Raw genomic sequence first — 18,807 nt, 5'->3', positions numbered from 1 at the left:
GAACAAAATGTGACCCAATTTGCCCATGGCCTGTCAGTCAGGACAAATTTTCATTTTACAGTGTAAACTGTAAAAAAATTCCAAATAGCTATTGGAAAGCAGATGAGGACAGACCGTAACGGTTTAGCAGTGCTTTCCTTAACCCTCCTATTTCTCCCAGCAGTAAATGTAAATAAGTGGTTGCTGGTTTCTAATGGCAGCCATAGCACTCCACCTTAGTAGCTTCATTCAATGGGCAAGTGAGCTGCAGGACTGGCAATGGATGCAGCCCTATTCTGTCATTAGCAGAAAAATATATCATATATCTGAATAAACATATTATTTGAGATCAGTAGAGCATTTTCAAAGAGGATCATCAAAACACCCCAGTTGACCACACTTTGGTTCCCACATCAGAGCAATCTTGGAGCACAAACAAGTTTAGATATTGAAACTGGAAGTTTCAATATTAGCAGTATATCCACTGTGCCCCAGGCTCGAATGGTTGTTCAGACCATGGGACCAGACTAGCCTCAAGAAAAGATCTCCAAAATTATACAACATGGGCATGAAATAATTAAATTGTTTCCTGCTGTTCTTCCCTTCTTGCTCATGCAGTTGTAGGACTGGAGTCCTTTAAAGGCCCCTGAAGATCTTACCCAGATGAGCAAGTAGACCCCAAAAAGGAAGAGCATGGAAGTTCACCCAGCAGAGGGAGTCGTTTCACAGTTTCTAAATAAAGCTGTTGAAAATAATTTTCAGAAGTTTGAGAAAAGGGTGAGGTTGGTTTGAAACAATAATATTAAGATACATTTGGGACTTCTTCAGATAAAAAAGAAAATCAGGCTTTTTTGATTTTCAAAGCCATCTGAGTTCATTCTCTTTGGAAGCTGTCAAACATTTAGGGGCATTTGATAGTATTTCTAAGGTTTTCTCTGCAACTCTGAATATGAAGAGTTTATTCTTAAAAAGTAGATGAATCACACAGTTTCAGAATTTAAGGCCTATGAATACTAGTATATTCACAGCAAAACTACCAGAAATGTTAATACTGAATTCTCTTCTGATCTTTTCAAAAATCAGTGTTCTTAATGCATATAAACATTTAGATCTTGCTGCATATAACTAAAAAGATTCTGTTGCCATCTTTTGTCAACATTGTTCTTGCCTAGCAATTTCCCTATCAAATCTTTTGTAGTATTACCATTACCATCATTTACTCTCCTTCATTTAACTTGCACAGTTAATGGAATGATATGTAGCCTACATGACTGCACAAGGAGGGATATAATTAGAAAGCCAGTGGAAACACATTTGGAAAATAAACTTCATTGCAATCACTGCTGGTCTTCAAGGGTTTTGAAGAGCTCCACTCTGAGGCAGGTAATTTTTGTGCCTCTTTCAGGTTACACAAGAGGTCCTGTGCAGATTGCACAAATGCTCTGCCCTTGTTTGGGTGGTCTGTGTGTGCTGCTTTCTTAACAGAAAACCTTCTTGAGATAACAGGCTTCCATTGCTAAAACACTAACCTTTGGGATTTGGGAAAGTACAGTTATCTTCCTGTCTAACCTGTGTGACATGAGTTTTTAATCCGACCATTTTAATTCAGCCATTTTAATCTGACCACCAATTGGGCTAACATTACTGCTCTCAGATTTTTTAATGTGTTCTAAGGAAATGTTTGAGGAAAGGAGAGCTGAACAAAGCAGGGCCCCTGCTACTCAGAGCTGAGCCTGATCAAGGGGGACAGGTCATCACAATGTTGATGCTGGACACCGGAGGATATGTGCCTCTTCAGGTCCTTTGACACCCTCAGCCCTTCAGTCTACAACAGGAAAACCAGTGTTTGCCACCATGGATAGTTGTTTGGTTCCCAGGGCTGCAGCAGCCTTCAGAACCTCTGTGAATATTCAAGCCAAGTTCCAGCTACAGTTGAAGGAGTCTCTAGGGCAAGTGCAGACTAAATCAATACCACAAAAAAAACAAAGAAGTAATTCTTGTGAAGGATGGAAAGTCATCTTAATTCTGCCAGTGGCCAGAATGAATTAAGACAATGATTTTGCCAGCATGCTTTCAGTGCAGCTATTGTACTGAAGGAAAGAGAGCTGGGCATGTTTTTATCTTTCTCCTGCTGTGTTTTGCAGATGGCAAGCTGGGGAAAAAAAAAACCTTTCTCTAATCATTTAAAATGCTGTTAGGAAGAAAAACACATTCAATGTCAAGTAAAGATAAAAAATATTAACAAAGGCCCCAAAAGGCAAGATTCCTAGGATGCTGCTTTGCATGCCTTTTTCTACAAAGATATTTCAAGATATACATTTTAGCAGTGATTCAGCAGATCTTGTACAAGATTCTGCTCGTATCATCAATGACCATGTCTTTAACACACAGCCCAGTGTCCATTTTCTCTGTCTTTAGCAGCCTGCCAGGGTTTGATGTGCAGCCACTCCACAACCTTGCTGCTGGGAAGAATGCAATTCCAGTGGTATGGGCAGCTGGCTAGGCAAGCCCTCCTCAGGGAAACGACTGGAAAACCACACCTGTGTGCTTGTTGGATGGAGGTCTAAGTGAACAATTCATGATGTTTATCATTATTTATAATTCATACATCAGATGGACATGATTATAGTAAAATTAGGGAGTTCTCAATGTCTGGGAAATGATTGATATCTGACTCTATAGCTTTGGAATGCTGAACATTCACTTTATTAAAACCATATTATATTACATTATACTATGTTAAAGAGAGATACTATACTGCATCATACTTACTTCCTAACTTCTAACTACTAAACTGAAGAACTCGTGACTCTCTGTTCAAGAGTCCTGACTCACACACATGGATCTAATTGGTCACCTCAGGTAAACAATCTCCAGAATACATTCCACTTGCACACAAACACAGGAGCAGTAAATGACATAAGAATTGTTTTGATCATTCTTTTCAGAGGGCATGTGAATACCACACATGATTTTTCTCTTCAGAAGATTTTTGAGTTATCCCTTGCAAGTTGGTACTTAGGTTTCAAACCAAAATCATGTCAAGACCAAGCTTCCATGACAGCCTAAGTTCACTGAAAGCAAAGTCTTCAGTAAATTCTTAACCTCAAATACTGTCCTTTACCAATGGTTTCTGAAAAGCTCTATCTCCTTTAGGTGAGTTGTTCAAGGTACATGATTGCACAAGAGGCCCTTGTGCAAAGCTTAATTAGATTATCTAATCCTTTACTGGCAGCTAGAAATTCTTTCTTGAAGCATGGATTATTCAAATACCATCATACTCAGCAGCACCCGAAGGCTCTCAAGCCCTCATCATCAATCTCAGGTTTCTTTCTGAGTAGGAAAAGCAAAATCAAAAACCACAAGAGCATCCGTGAGAAAGGCTGATTGAGAATTTCATTTGTATCCTCAGCTGAAGATCCAAGGACCATCTGATTTTCCTTTAGCAACAACAAGAGCTAATTTGGTCTAATCTGTTAAATACAATACTTTGAGTCACAAGTATTTTAAGCCATGTTTTCCCATGCTGGCAGCAAATGACTGTCTGCCTCTGTAGATACGATTTTGATTATAGCAGGGATTTGTGTGTGCCAGGATGAATTTTGAAGCACCCTGCCTTAACATCCATGTGTTATGGAATGTGGGCAGTGGGCAGGGTACTGCCCCAGAGCCCAGGAGGGCCAGCTCCAGTCTGGGCTCTGTCATTGGCTTGCCAAGTGACAAAGTATGAGACTGTTTTCTTTCCTACAGGCAATTAGGAAGGGTGAGCACGGCGCTCACTGCACAACGATTATGTATTGCTATGACCATTTTTAGACCAGTGCCTCCTCAGTTCATGACTGGGGCCTACAGGCATTATAAAGTCAGCAAAGATAGCACCATAAAGGTAAATTACAAGGGCATTAATGGCATCAGCTAATATAGACTAGACCTGAGTATGAAAGCCACATATTTTGGCCAGTAAGTGGGGAACGAAAAGCTTTGTTTCAGGTAGTTAAGCATATTAAGGACAATATGCAAATGGTTTGATAAATGTATCCTCATTTCTGGTTTTATTTTTAATTTTCTGGATGACATTTTCATTTGTAAAATAATGTCTTTAGCCTATGGTGATATATGGCCAGCTTTTCATAGCTGTTCTCAATTGCATTTGGATACATCAGAGAAACTGTAAGAGCTTTGTATCTCTCCACCTGCCAGGGGAGAGTGGAGTCATGGCACTCTTCCAATGCTAAATGCATTTCCTGGTAGCCAAATTCACTTTCTATAAATCAGAGAGGACTGCCTGCATTATGTCCAAGGCTGAGGTCATGTAGAGGACCAGACGCCAGTTCTGAGCATCTCATTTGTGATTTGATAAAGGTTCAGTGTTGAGAAGAAATAGTTGAAAGTAAATATTCTAGAGAAATCTGCCAGGTGGTTGATGGAGCAGGCTCTCTGGTCCCCAGACACTCATCTCAGCTCAAGATTCACAGAGCAGGAGCTGGGGAAGTGAAGCATGCTAACAAGATCTCTCCTTTCAGCTTACAAGGAAAAGATGAAGGAGCTGTCCATGCTCTCCCTGATCTGCTCCTGTTTTTACCCGGAACCTCGCAACATGAACATCTACAAATATGATGGTGAGTGATGTTTACTGGAAATCATCCTGCAGGTCAGAAAATGTGCTAGTGCTGGGAAATGACTCAGTTCTCCTCCTAGTCCATAGTGTTAGTTGGTGAATATTTTTCTGATTTAACAATTTATATGCTGGTTTGGGCTATTACTTTCTGTGGAGTGCACAGTAGCCATGATGCTGGATACTGTTCCAAATAGGAGCTAACTAAACTTTTAACAATAACCCTCTCATACTGAGCTGTTCTTTCCCTACTCCCCATTTGATAATTACAGCTCTTCATAGCTTGCATAATTCCCAAGAAAATGAAGAAAAGATACCTAAAAAATTGACCAGCTTGGGCATTGCTTGCAGGGGGTGTTAAATGGCACAGAACCCCGATAAGCATCCAAAATTGCTGTAAATTTTTATCTTTATGAGATTAAGGTATAATTAAGCTATTACAGATAAAATGGAATGTACTCCTGAGAACAGTTTTCAGCCCATAATCTGCCATTGCATTTAAAATGCCCAAGGCAAAGATGCTAAATCATTTGTCTGTGCTTCTGATCCTACTCTCATATCAGTGCTGCTTCTCTCCTGAATACTGCTGGTGTATTGAAGGACTTACAATTTCCTACCTTCTTGTGCAGACATGGAAGTGAAACAAATCAACAAACGTGCCTCAGGCCAGGCCTTTGAACTGATCCTAAAGCCGCCGTCTCCAGTCTCAGAAGCACCACGAACTTTAGCTTCTCCAAAGAAGAAAGAACTCTCTCTTGAGGAGATCCAGAAAAAGCTGGAGGCTGCAGAGGAGAGGAGAAAGGTACCTTTCCTTAAAAAAAATCTGTGCTAGTAATTAGACATGATTTAGTGTACAGAATAGCAGTGGAGTTTCCTGTTTGTGTGTTTTCCATTGCCATCACTGACTCGTGGTAGCCTGCATGGACAAAAACCATCAATATGTTTGTAGAAAAGAATGAGCTCACTGTCTTTCAGCAGCTTGCAACAAGCCTCACTGGTTTCCATGCTGGGGAAGCATGCATCACAAAATAGACATAGCTTCAGACAGGGGCCAAATGGGCTCAAATGCACTTGCTTACAATGTGAGCATAACTAATGCTTCATTCAGGGCATCTGTAGTAGTTGCTCAAAACCAGTGCAGCTATTGTGTCTGAGTTTAAGAGGTACATCTGCAATTCAAGCAGATGGTCTCTGTGCTACCAGATCTTGACTCCTCATAGCATAAGGCAGCTAAAATGTCTTATTTATGCACTATAGAGGAACACCCTGAATAGAGTGTGTTTGGATCATTCACATGCACTTGAATGAAGACACTAGCATAGCACAGATGCTAAGAGGCATTTCTAGAATTTCAGTAGTGATGGAAATTGGCTTTCTAGGGTTTTGCACAAAGTCTTCCTCTCTTTATGATCCTACCCACAATGGTAAAGCTCTGTTTCATAATCACTAAGTTTGTCACGAGGCATTTGGAAGAGTTGTTACACCTTTCTCACAAAGGCTGGCACTAAGGCAGCTAGAAATACTCATTAACTGCTTGTTTGCCTTTCATCATGACTGATGTGTTGAAGAGGTCTTCCTTTTCTCTAAGTCAGAGCTAAATCAGGCTGCTTTTTCTTTTTAGTTTTTACAAAGAGGAAAAGACAACAAAGAGAAAAAGACAAACTTCAGATCAGATAAGTCAGAAGATGGCAATGGGACACTCACCACAGCCAGCCTGAATTGCCAGTCTGGAAATTATGAGAATTTTATATACACACAGCATTTGTGCTGTGTTGCACCATTTCAGAAAAGTCATGGCTGGCTGCAATGACCACAGAAAAATTAAAATTGATAATATATTGTCCTGGTTAGTTCATGTTTCTTTTTGCTGATACATGAAAGGAGAGCCACAGAAGCTTTAGGATCTTAGTGCTTTCTGTGTCCTTCACCCAGGAGATCAATGTTATTTTGTGGCAAATCAGCTTGCACAGTTAAATAGGCATTAGAAACCCCTTCTACCTGCCCATGGAGTGGGTCCCTTGTAGAGGGCTTCTGAAATGAAACAAGCTTTTATGTCTCTTAAGCCTTTTATTTGTCTTTTAAACAATGTGATTTCTTGCATAAACTGCTGTTAACACATCTTTTCCTGATGTCAAAAACGTATGCAGAAGTTCAGGTACAGCATCTGTGCCACAGATAGCACATGGATCAGATCCAGGAAAAGCAATTCCATTCTCTTTCACTCCTGTCAGACCAGATCAGGGTCACTGCCAAGAACCTCAAGGGAATGATTACTCTGGGGTGTGGTTTGTTATATGTCTGCTGAAGTCAGAAGATCTGGGTTACTGACAGGGCTTTAAAACCCACGCTTAGTTTGGATTTGCAGTGAAACCTGACTATCGTGGACCTCACTAATTTGAACAATTCATCTAGATGATAACTGCAGTGCTGCTACTTCTGTCATTTTTGCTGGCTTGCTAACAATGGCTCTGTGGTTCCAGCACACACTTATCAGCACTATCACTTCTTTCAAACAAATATTTCTGCCAGAGCATTCATTTCAGTAAGAGGACATGACTGTATATGAAAAGAATTTCCATTTGCACTAGCACCTGCTGAGAGGGGTGAGCTCTCACTCATCCAAGTTGTAATATTCCCCAAAAACTCAGTCTGTGAAGTTCCTGTCTGCTGACTACAAATGCTCAAGTAGAGATACAGACAAAAAATAAAATGACAGCAATAAAAGGCCTGATATTATGCATATACTTGGTGGAAAATACAAATTGAATGTTTCAGAGATTTCATTCCATTGATTTCATTACTGTTCATTTCTTCCTAAAGAAAAACTCATCATGCAATAGATTGGTAATCAGTGATAGCAGTACAGACACCTGCCCTTTCTTCCCCTTGATACTATATTCATTTTGAATGAACATATAACTGAGTTATTTTAATAGACAAGATCCTCCACATTAGCACTGCAGCAGATATTGCTGGGAAAGGAACAAAGAACAGAGCAAAATGTTTCTTTACTTTACTGTTAAAGTCCCTGGTGTTCTCACATCTTAACTATTGACTTCATTTTTGCTCCAAAAAAAGCATAGTGCAAAGAAGGATAAAAAAGCAATTAGAGGAACAGAAAATCTTCCTAAAGAAGATAAATTAAACAGCCCACTTTTCAGCTTGGAAAGACACAACAGACAAAAGATAAAATAGAAGTCTACAAAGTCATGAATGGTAATGAGAAGATGAATAGGAACCATTATATTCTATTTCACACAATCCAAAGGGGACAAAACATTCCAAAAAACCATCAGACAGAAATTTCAAAAAGGAATCATGTTTTCATGTGTTGTTTATTTAAGATATACTTGTTATCACAGACTGTTTAGAGGTTATTAAAATGTAAATTCAAAAATATAATAACAAAATTGATAAAGCACTACCTTGTAGGGAATTGTTATGTGAATGGAACTTGTGACTCAGGGAATATGGAACTTGCTGACTGATGAAAGCTAGAGAGATTTGCCCAACTTCATCTAGAGTTTTCCTCAGCATCTTCTTCCACTTTCTGCTGCTAGACAAACCAGGCAGACTTTTTCCAAAAGCCAGCCTGGCTGTTGTTATCATACTTTTCAATCAATGCACAAAGCTGTCAGGTGTGGCCATTCTAGATTGTGTCCTTCCAGACAATTTTAACTCAAATCAAGTATAACTAATGGATGAGAATTGCCTTCTTGGAAAACAAGTTGCTAATGAATTTTACGCTGCTTAGGAATTAAGTTCTGCTCTGTTAATTAGGCAGTGTTCATTAATAAATTTTCAAACTCATGAGACCATCTAGAGCAATGCATGCACTTCGGCAGTGTCCTGCTTAGGCTTTTTCCAGTTTGTCATTCTTGTTTATTTCCTTGTAAGCTTTTACAGGACTCCTTTCCTTTTCTCCCCTTTTTTCTTTACCTCACCTGACAGTCATGACCTCATACTCTCAGAGTGTTTCACCTGAGGCATTTTTTATTTTTTGCATTACACAGCAAAGCCCATTTGGGCTAGTTACAGATTAGTCCTTTCCATTTATAGAATCCTCTTTACAGCATGTCATTATTATCCTTTTTTTTTTTTTTTTGGCACATGTGTGCTATATTTTCCTACCTTGGTGGATAATCAGAAAGATCTTTTCATCCTTCTCAGTTAAGAAATTAGAGCACTGTGACATTGTATGCAGCAGAAGTTTTTCTTACAGAATATTTAACGTTTATCAATTTTTACCCATTGACCTTGAATGTTCAGCTGTTATTATTAGTGGTGTGGAGACTTCAAGGGGCATATGTCAAATTCTTTGTTTTTATTGCCTGTGTTCAATATACTTAGTAGCATAAAAAAGAAACACTAAAGGGATGTGCATTTCTTCTAAATTTTGGATTACAGACAAGAAATTGTATGTAATTAAATCCTTTCAATGGCTTTGTATTGGGATGAAACTGAATCAAGCTTATCCCTAGAGCTTAGTGTGACAAAGAATGCAGGAAAACAGCCTTTTTTTAAATTTTTTTTTTACTTTCATGCTGTTGGATATAGACTTCCATCTTCCTGGGTTTTCAGTGCTGTTGCATTGAAATGCCACAAGACAAGCCTGCTGTCCCTGGGCTGGGCTGATGTGCTCCCCACAGCAGCAGCCAGCCCAGGGCACCTCTGCCAGCATCAGGACCACGCTCAGTGCTGGGCTTCAGCATCCAGCCCACTGCCCCTTTGAGCCAGCCCCTCTGAGCCTGCCCAGAGGGGGCTCTTGGTACTCTTAACCCATCTCTGCTTTGGCCTCCCATGGTTACTGCTCTGTGCAGGAGGCTGCTGGGGAAGGGCTTTGCCAAGGCAGGGAAGGCAGCAGAGCTGGGGGACAGATGTTCCTTCCTGGACATTGCACCTACAGAACTGCTGCTCCAGGTGACAGGCAGAGAGGGGATGCACACCTGCCCTGCCAAAAGTCAACCTTTCTTCTTCCATCTCATTTCTGTTACCCTTTCCCACCAAATTTTAAGGTGAGAAGAATGGGAATGAGGACAGTCAGTGCCCAAGACATGTCTCCTGTCTTGCCCATCTCTTCATCTCCCTTTCTACTGCTGCTGGCCCTCAGCTGTGCCTCTGTGGAGAAGTAACACAACATGAAGCATTTTTCCATGTAAAGGTCCCAGTAATAGGTGCAATCAGCACCAGAAACAGATGTTTCTGTCACATTTTGATTTACACCATAGTGTGTTGATACACAGTGGTTCACTCTAAGTAACCAAAGATAGCAGGAATTCCAAGAAACTTCACAGCTCCTCATACAAAACCACACCTTAGCCTATGGAATATGGGCCTGTAGGAAGATGTTTGCTACCAACAAGGAGAGGATTTGGTGTTAGGCACCAGGGTCTCAGAGCACATGGAGCCGGGAGCATACATCCCAGTGCTGGCAAACATTCCCTCTCCACTCTGCCATGGGCTCTGCCACTAATGAACAACCATCAGACAATTTGACATTGATCTTCATTAACTTTATAATGCCAGGCCTCAAACTGCAGCAGACCATGAGGGCAGAGGCTCAGGTGGCACTTCTTGCATGCCCCCAACATGCCTTGTTCACCCCCACAGGACACAACCATGAGAGCAGCAATTTTGTGCCACCTGAGGAAGAGAAAGTTTTCTTGAATCACAACATGGATGGCCTTTTTTTCTTTTTTACTCCACATCCCAAAGGTTGTTTAGCAGACTGTACAAAGATAAATTGAAAAAAGAAATCCCCACCTAAATTTAAGCAAAATTTTTCATTATCTAGCTTCACTAGAAGCAGAGCTTCACCCGTGGTTACAGATCACATGTCTCTGACTCTCCTGCCAAATGGGTATTTTCTGAGAGAAGTCTTATTTGAGACCATTCCCATGCTTTTACATGGAAAAATCCCAGCCTCAGTTCTTTCCACTGAAAACATCAGTACTTCAAGTCCCCATACCAAGTCTTCACCTTGGCATTTACATTGCAGTAGGAGCCTTTCCTCCTGTCTTCACAATCTGTCCATTAATAGCATCTCTGAAATATACAGTGTATTGATTACTGCAGCTTCTTCTGAACAACTTCATTGTAAAAAAAAACAAAGCCAGTCAGTGAACAAATGTGCCGTGAAAGAGGAACACTCAGACACCCTAGCAACTAAAGGTACTGGTATCTGAGGTTGAATGCATTCAAGCTGAAATTTACACCTTTAAAGCAGTTGTCTAAACCCATTTCTTGTTTAAGAGCAATAAAGGATTAATTTTATCTCTATATCAATTACTTCAATATTTGGATATATCTGTCAAACAAAGATAGATGTGAGAAAATAAAGCACCTCTTACTCAGATAAGGAGAAATTTCTTCATGTGAGTAATAATCAAGCAATGTAACTCCAAACTAATTTTTCCATAACTAATTTTGCTCATGAAGTGAGTGTTTAGTAGTCTGCATCTATCTCTGGCCATCTAGGTACCAGATGTAGATTTCCTTTTGAACCACTCATCTCTGAAAACTGAAGATGCATATGATCCCTTAAATAAATATGACATGAACATCACAGGAGTTTGCCTGCATTTTTAGCACATCAGTATGTTTCTTGGAGCAAAGGTATTTGTACCAGGACTATTCTCCAGTATTTTTATCCCTCCATATTTAATTATTAACAAATAAATATTTTTGTTTCTCCACATTATTTTGTGAATTTAAGTACCTTAAGGAGGCTTGTAAAATGGAAGGAAAGTGATTTTTTCCAAGCACAGATAGTGATAGAACAAGGAAGAATGGTTTCAAACCAAAAGAGGGGAGATTTAGATTAGATGGGAGGAGAAAGTTGTTTAATGTGTGGGGAGTGAGGCAGTGACACAGATTGCACAGAGAAGCTGTGGGTGCCCCATCCCTTGAAGGCCCCTGATGAGGTTGGATGGGGCTTTGCACAGCCTGGTCTAGAGGAAGATGTAGATCCTATGGCAGGGGGTTAGAACTGGATGATCTCTAAGGTCCATTCCAGTCCAAGACAGTCTATGATTCTTTGATTCTATGATGTAACACTAGATGCTGCAGCTGGAGCTGCATTAGTTATGGCTTATTATACTTAAGTGTTCTGAATATTCCCCCTTGAATATTGTTTTTTTGCTCCACCATTTCATATTTTTCTCTCCTTATTAGTCTTCTTTATCTTTCACCTTGTTTACAGCCTTTTTTTTTTCATTTTCTCACCATATCTGTATAAGAAACACCATGAGCAGTATGCAACTGTGTTAGAACTACAAAAAATTTGAAAATATCTTTTCCAGCACTTCAAACAGTGTCGAAAATAAACGTGAAATAAAAAGCTCCTATGGATGTTGGAATCCTGCATCACTGTGGAGCTGTGTGAGTCCAAACACAGCCATTTAAAAGCCAAGACAAACAACAAAGGGAGTCTATTAATCCCAGCTCCCCTGGGTATCCATGGTCATTCATTTACCCATTTCTGGATGTGTAGTAGACTTTGAACAGACAGGGTGGCCAAGTTCTTTTGCCAAATGGGTTGGAAACAGAAAATAATTTGACAATCCAGTACAAACACATAGCAGGCGCCTTCCAGAATTGTCATAAGGGGATTTCAGAATGATCTGAACACCAGGGAAACAGGCAGCCTGACAGCTGGGGTACAAGGCCATTAGAGAAGGGACATCAGTCTAAATGACATTCTACCCTGTGGGTGTTTCATGGCAGGGAGCGGGGCTCCTTTCTTTTGAACCAGTTCTAGGTACCGGTGATCTTCCTGTCTCAAAATTCGTCACAATGTGCCATTAAAGACATCTTGTAAAGGAAAATCACATTAGGGGTTTACAGTCACTTCCTGAGGCCTGGTTCAGCTTTCAAGCAGTCTCTTTCTGGTGCCAACCCAATTTGCATCCAGTAAATGCTGAATTAGAGGATAAGGATTTTCTTCATTATCATGAATTATAGGACAAATTACTTTTGAATGTACTGTCTGCCAGCACAGCATCCAGAAATGCGTGTACTTTGATATGAAGCTCTAATTTTTCACTGTTTTCCAGGATTTATGATAAAAAGTCTTTCCAGAAGGCAAAGGGTTTGAATGAAGAAAACAAGTCTTGAAAAATGGGCAAGTGCCTCAAAATCTCAAAGGCATTTTGCTGCTCCATTGAAAGCAAATGCTCTTTTAAAAGATTCTTCTTATCTGCATAGTCCAAATCTTACTTTTTATTAGTGCATGGCGGTGTCCTTGAAAGTTGTTTTTCAAATCTGAAAAGGTCTGATTTTATAACTCATTATATATGCATATTAAAACACCATGAAATGTTAGCCTTTCAAATTAACAAGTCACTTCTGCAATGTTTCATGGGAAAGGACATTACAATTACTCTGATGGTGTCTTTTCTATTCAAACTCCCTACAGGAAGAGAAATGCATTCCCAGATTATCCATTACTTTTAGATCATTTAAGCAAAGGGTTCCCAAAATTTATATCAGCAAACAAAATTTAATGATTGTAACTTTTCCAAAAGTAGACTTTTGAGAGATTGCTGTAAATTAAACAAAAAATGCAGAATAACTTTAGAAGCATTAGTCAAACTGGGCCACTTAGGTTTGTCCACAAGTAGGAAAGAGAGATGAAAATATTTAATTATTTCAGGTTTACATTGCATGAGATCTCTTAAAATAACTTTTTTAGTTAGTAAATTAACCTACAGTTAAGAACGGTTAAATGCTAAGTATCTGAAATCAAGCATTTTGTTTCAAAATAAACTACTTTTATTATATTATTTTAAAAATTGATATTTTTATTAAACTTATGAGGCTTTTATGATTTTTTAATTGCTCTGCAAAATTCCTTCTTTGCCTAGCTCTACTTGTCTTTGGCTCATCCTTCTTCTCTATTCCACCGGTGAAATTCCCTCTGCGTTTGGCTTCATGTATCTGAGGGGTTTTGTTCCCATTTGCAGCATCTTTCATCTGGCACAACAGGGTCAAAGACATGAAAAATGTTTGCTCTATTACTCTCTTCAGCACATGCTGTAAGAGAGAGAGGAGCCAGGAAGAGTCTCAGGGAGGTACCAGCCTTTCCAGAAGACCATTCCTGCCAGCAGGTGCTCCAGAGATCAGTTTGGGAATGAGCCTGTACCTGCAGCCAGGCCAGAGGTGAAACTCATTAAGTGATCAGGATGGATGGAGGTGGCTCTCTCCTATGATCTCAAGCAGACCATTACAGCCTTTCAAAGCCAGATGTGTTTTACTCCAACATCTTGCTGCAAGATGTTCTGCCTTGCCTTTACAGCCTTTTCTAGAATCTGCTTTATTTGCCCTGTCAGTGCATTTGGTTTTATGCATATCTTACTTTCATTAAAATATTGGTTTTCTCCTAGTTGAGTCTTGCTCATATTAAAGAATTGCAGCCTTTTTCAGTCCATTTAAAGCCACATGATAGAATTTTAAAGGTTTCATTACCACTAATTGTAATTAATGGTTAAAACCCTTCATTTAAGCCATAAACTAACTCATTTTTATGGATCACAATGGCAACAGTGCCTTGGGATCAGCACTGAAATACACATTTAGCCTCCCAGCACCCTATTTCATTCTCTGTTTTTCTGTTTCTTCTCAGGCTGCCTCATTTATTTTATCCAAAAGCATATGATGTTGTTCATCCTTTCCAAATAACTGCCTTTTCAACCAGATTTGCCTGGAGAATGGGCCCAATGCTGCAAGTTTTTGGCTTCTTTCCTAGGATTAGTGGTTTCCTGTTAGAAATTTGATTGAATATACATAACAAAGCTTATGCTTCTGAGAAGTGAGTTTACAAGGAAGAACACAATATTAAGCACAGACTGCATCTGTTTAATTCCTACTCGCAGTTTTTATATTCCTTGAAAAATAAAAAAATAACTTTTTTTTTTTGCTATTTTCTATGTAGTAAAACACTTTTCCCCCCTTCCTAATCAGTGAGATTAATCTGAATATAAGTGTAATGGAAACATTGTCTGAATTGATGCTGCCTGTCTTTCATGTCCATAAACTTCCAAGCCTGTTACTAACTATTCAAGCACGTTAAAGAAGAGTCCAACCTGGGTGAAAATTGCACCTGTCCTGCATCAGTAATCTGCCTTTTAACTCTGTACATTTCTTCAACCCTAGGTCCCTATCTCTAAAGATAAAGACCTGTAGCTAAGAGACTGCAGCTGCCAGAGGTTGACAACCACTGCAGCAATGCAGGCGAGCCAGCACAGCAGCGCAACAGCATTTCTTGTTAACAGAGGTGCTTTGGACATCCCTCTGCTGCTGCCTCAGGCATGTACCCCCCATTTAGCCAGTGCTTCTAAACCTAAGGCTAACCTGGTTCAGTCACAAAGTGACCTTTCTAAAAAAAGGCAGCAAACTTTACACAGTTTCCACACAGTTTTCCAATGCTCCCCAGCAACAGGGCAACATGCTTTGCTCCACATGAGTATTTCTTCTCAGCCTGTGTCTCTGTTTCCAGTCCCAGGAGGCCCAGGTGCTGAAACATCTGGCAGAGAAGAGAGAACACGAGCGAGAAGTGCTTCAAAAAGCTTTGGAGGAGAACAATAACTTCAGCAAAATGGCAGAGGAAAAGCTGATACTGAAAATGGAACAGATCAAAGAAAACCGTGAAGCTAATTTAGCTGCTCTTATTGAACGCCTCCAAGAGAAGGTAACCACACCCTCACTCCTCACCTTAGACAAGAGAGGAAAAGCTAATCAATATTTTGCAGAGATGTTGTGCATAGTCCTTATCTCAGCTGCTACACTTGAGCTGTTTTTAAGTCAAAGCTACTGATGCCTGTCTAAACTCCCACTCGCTTCAAAAAAGGACTAAAGTGCTACGGTCACACAATCACAGGATGGTTGAGGTTGGAAGGGCCCTCTGGAGATCATCTGGTCCAACTCCAGGCTCAAGGGGGGCCACATAGAACCTGTTGCCCAGGGCCACGTCTTGGTGGCTTTTTAATATCTCCAAGAATGTAGACTCCAGTTCCACTCTGGGCAACCTGTGCCAGTGGTCAGTCACCTCACAATGAAAAAGTGTTCCCTGATGTTCAGAGGAAACCTCATGGGTTTTAGTTTTTGCCCATTGCCCCTGATCATGTCACCTGAACGAAGGGAACACAGAGCCAAGATCTTTCCAGTGCACTGGAAAGATCTTGGCTCTGTGTTCCCTTCGTTCAGGTATTTATAGATATTTGTAAGATCCCCCTGAGCTGTCTCCAAACTGGACAATCCAGCTCTCTCAGCCTTCCTCAAAGCAGAGACTGAGAGATGCTCCTTAATCCCCATGGCCCTTTGCTGGACTATCTCTAGGGAAAGGCTGCTTTTCTAGCTTTTAAGAAGTTCTGTGAACAAATGAAAGGTCACTTGTGTTTAGATTTCAGCTTCTAAGAAAAGTCACTGATCAAATCAAACAACTTCCCTATGTCTGTAATCCTTGGAGAAAGATGAAGAATTATAGAGAAAAAATTCTTTCCTATACAAAGAGGTCTGTTTTTCCACGAGTTTTGCAAGGGAGAGAGTAAATTTTCCTATGGAGATCTTTGGTACAGACAGGGGAAACAGAGATGCAGTATGAAGTATGCCCTTCTCCAAAGAAAACCTTCCACACAAGGGAGAGAAACATGCAAATAAAGATTTAGAAGTGTTAAGAAAAAACTAATTAGTGCTACATGAGTGATTGCTTGTTCCTCTCAATAATGAACTTTCTAATATACTCTGATACACTATTTCAATAGTAATTTGGCTAAAGAAGATAGCCCTCAGAGGTTTTCAAGGCAGTCTTCATAAGCACCTCTACATCTGTGATGGAGACGAAAGTCTTTGAGAGTAGGAAAGAAACAACAGAATCCAAAGGATGATGTTATAAGTAACTACACAAACAGGATAATTCTTGAGCTTAAGAACTATACCCAGATTGCTTGACATTTTTGCATTAGCTTCATTTGCAGGCACATACTCAGACCTTATGAAAACAAAGGGAAAAGCAAATTAGTTATCCTCAAGGTCCAAAAGGAAGTGGGAAGGACAGCTGATGCTCTGATCTCTCTGTCCTAGGTTAATGTTAACAGACTGTTAAACCCTGAATGTGATAGCATATATGCATGAAACCCAAGAAAGACTTCTGAGGAAAGATGACATTAACTTACTTGGAAACATTTGCACTGACCAGTAGTTAAAAAATACAATTTTGCCAGTACCAAAACATCAAAAACAGACATAATTTGCCAACACAAAAGTGAATCCTTAATATACGAAAAAGAAGTGAGATACCTGGTTCTGAGTCTTCCAAAGTTACACAGAGATGTGGGTTCTCCAAGGTATTGGTGTCTAGAAGCTACTGCAGAGGTAACTTCTGTATGCTGCAATTAATAGGAACACCAAGCAACAAATCCCTCATAAAATCTAGCATTCAGTATTACAGATCTTTCAAGGACTGATTTACATGTTAAGTTAGTGCAATAGGTGATATTCTTCATCATAGCCAGAGAAAGACTCAAGAGGACAGGTAGCTTCAGTGTTCAGTCTAAGGAAATGATTGAGATGTTGTTTGACTTACCTCATTGAAACTAAGTTCTTGGATCTTTATTACAGTTCCCAGATGCTACAGATAACAGAGTAACTAACATACAACGTGCAGGCAATTAATTCCTCACTCATCCTTCCCTATATTTAGTTTAATATCCAGGAATTCAAAGGGTAAATGTGAGCGTGTGGCACATTTTATGCCGCAAGCAGCACCTCTGTAAGTGGCCCTTTTAAATGAAACTCTGTGAGGCACTGAGGATTATAAGGCCATATCAGACAAAAGACTGAGCTCCAGAGTAGAAAGTAAACACAAAAAAAATGTGCCTTGGGCTGGTCTGGTGGACAAAACCTCTCCTGTGTTGCTTCTTTTAAAGATGGTTGTGCTGTGAAACAAGTTTTGCACAAGCATCAGATGCCTGACTTGAACAGGTTGTCAACATGAACCTCCCTGGGCAGGTGGAATGAGAAAAAGATTTGACTTTTCCTTTCTTGATGTTTTCCAGGAGAGGCATGCTGCAGAGGTCCGTAGAAACAAGGAGCTCCAGGTGGAACTGTCTGGCTGAAAACAGCAATGGTGGATGTGACCCATCCCCACCATTAGTAAACTCCCCCTGCCTAGATTATTATGGATCATGCGATATAAGTATGGGAAATGTATGACGTGGTTTAAAAAAAAAAGGTAAAAACAAGAACTCAATAAAAAACTTTAAAAAGAAACAAAAAAAATAAAAACAAAAACAATGCGGTCTCTTTGCAGAATGATTTGCTTGATGTTTAAAAAACTCGGATCTTATTTTGTAAATACTTACATTTTTGTTAAAAAATACAATTATTGCATTATGCAAGTTATTTCATAATCTTACATGTCCTGTAACAGGCTTCTGATGTTGTCTATTTCCACTCGGTTGAATTTGCTGGGTCTGTTCATTTGAAGCACCTCGTGTCTAATTCCATTCCCTGCGACTTCTCATTCCAACCCACCATGAGGTCAGTAGTAGTTCTATGGTGCTAGAGGCCAGTCATTGCCTAATAACCTAGACTGCTTTGCCATCTATAAGCTTTCTTGAAACAGTGACTAGATCACAGGTATTGTGACTTCACATTCAGCTGTCCAAACAAAAGGCTCTTAAAATGGTTTCTCAAATGCAACTTATGCTGCAGGGCTCTGTACTGTGCTGTACAATTGAGGTTGAATTGCCACGTAGCGTGTTTGTTGCTTCTGCTTTTTGAGGTGAGAGGCAACAAAAACATCTGTGCAACAGAATGAAATCAAGCAAGATCAGTCTGAGACAAATTTAAGAGGCACGTTGTAACCATCAAGCTATGACAAGTTTTGGATGATGCCAAACAGCCATACAAATGCTAATTGTAAAGTGAGCTTAATTCACCCCTTGAAAATTTATTGATGGAGCAACTAATAGATAGCATCAAGTGGCTTTATCTGTAGGTGCCATGATCTATGATACTTATCTGATGCTACCACATTACATGCGTAATAGTACAAGAGGCTACCGAGTATTTCACCTGGAACCCACGAGCCAGTTGTTACTGTTTTTTTATGACACTGCTGACTTCCATTCATCATGACCTTTACTCTTCAGTGTTAGCCAACCCTACCTAGGGACAGACATCTAGGACTAAGAGGGCTGAAGCAGGAGGAATGA

The 18,807-nt window shown here is 39.9% G+C and overlaps 1 protein-coding gene across 1 annotated transcript; it reads left to right on the top strand.

Annotated features, from left to right (window-relative positions):
- The first annotated feature begins 4,544 nt into the window (after positions 1 to 4,544).
- STMN2 (stathmin 2) lies at positions 4,545 to 18,022 on the top strand. The gene is made up of 4 exons (XM_084208083.1): positions 4,545 to 4,598; positions 5,224 to 5,396; positions 15,090 to 15,281; positions 17,647 to 18,022. Exons 1-4 carry the CDS (start codon positions 4,577 to 4,579, stop codon positions 17,704 to 17,706), a joined length of 447 nt encoding a protein of 148 aa, XP_084064209.1. The 5' UTR covers positions 4,545 to 4,576; the 3' UTR covers positions 17,707 to 18,022.
- The last annotated feature ends 785 nt before the right edge of the window (positions 18,023 to 18,807 follow it).

This window comes from Fringilla coelebs (genome assembly GCF_963513975.1).
Source record: "Fringilla coelebs genome assembly, chromosome: 1".
Taxonomy (NCBI): Eukaryota; Metazoa; Chordata; class Aves; order Passeriformes; family Fringillidae; genus Fringilla; species Fringilla coelebs.
The sequence above is the reverse complement of the archived record's forward strand: the minus strand, read 5'-3'. Positions and strand labels throughout refer to the sequence as shown.

Bases quoted from the DNA above. Each gene is read 5' to 3' on its own strand.
- STMN2 (XM_084208083.1), top strand. From the start codon at position 4,577: ATGAACATCTACAAATATGATG. The intron at 4,599-5,223 runs GTGAGTGATGTT...CTTCTTGTGCAG, and splicing joins GAACATCTACAAATATGATG to ACATGGAAGTGAAACAAATC. The intron at 15,282-17,646 runs GTAACCACACCC...GATGTTTTCCAG, and splicing joins TTGAACGCCTCCAAGAGAAG to GAGAGGCATGCTGCAGAGGT.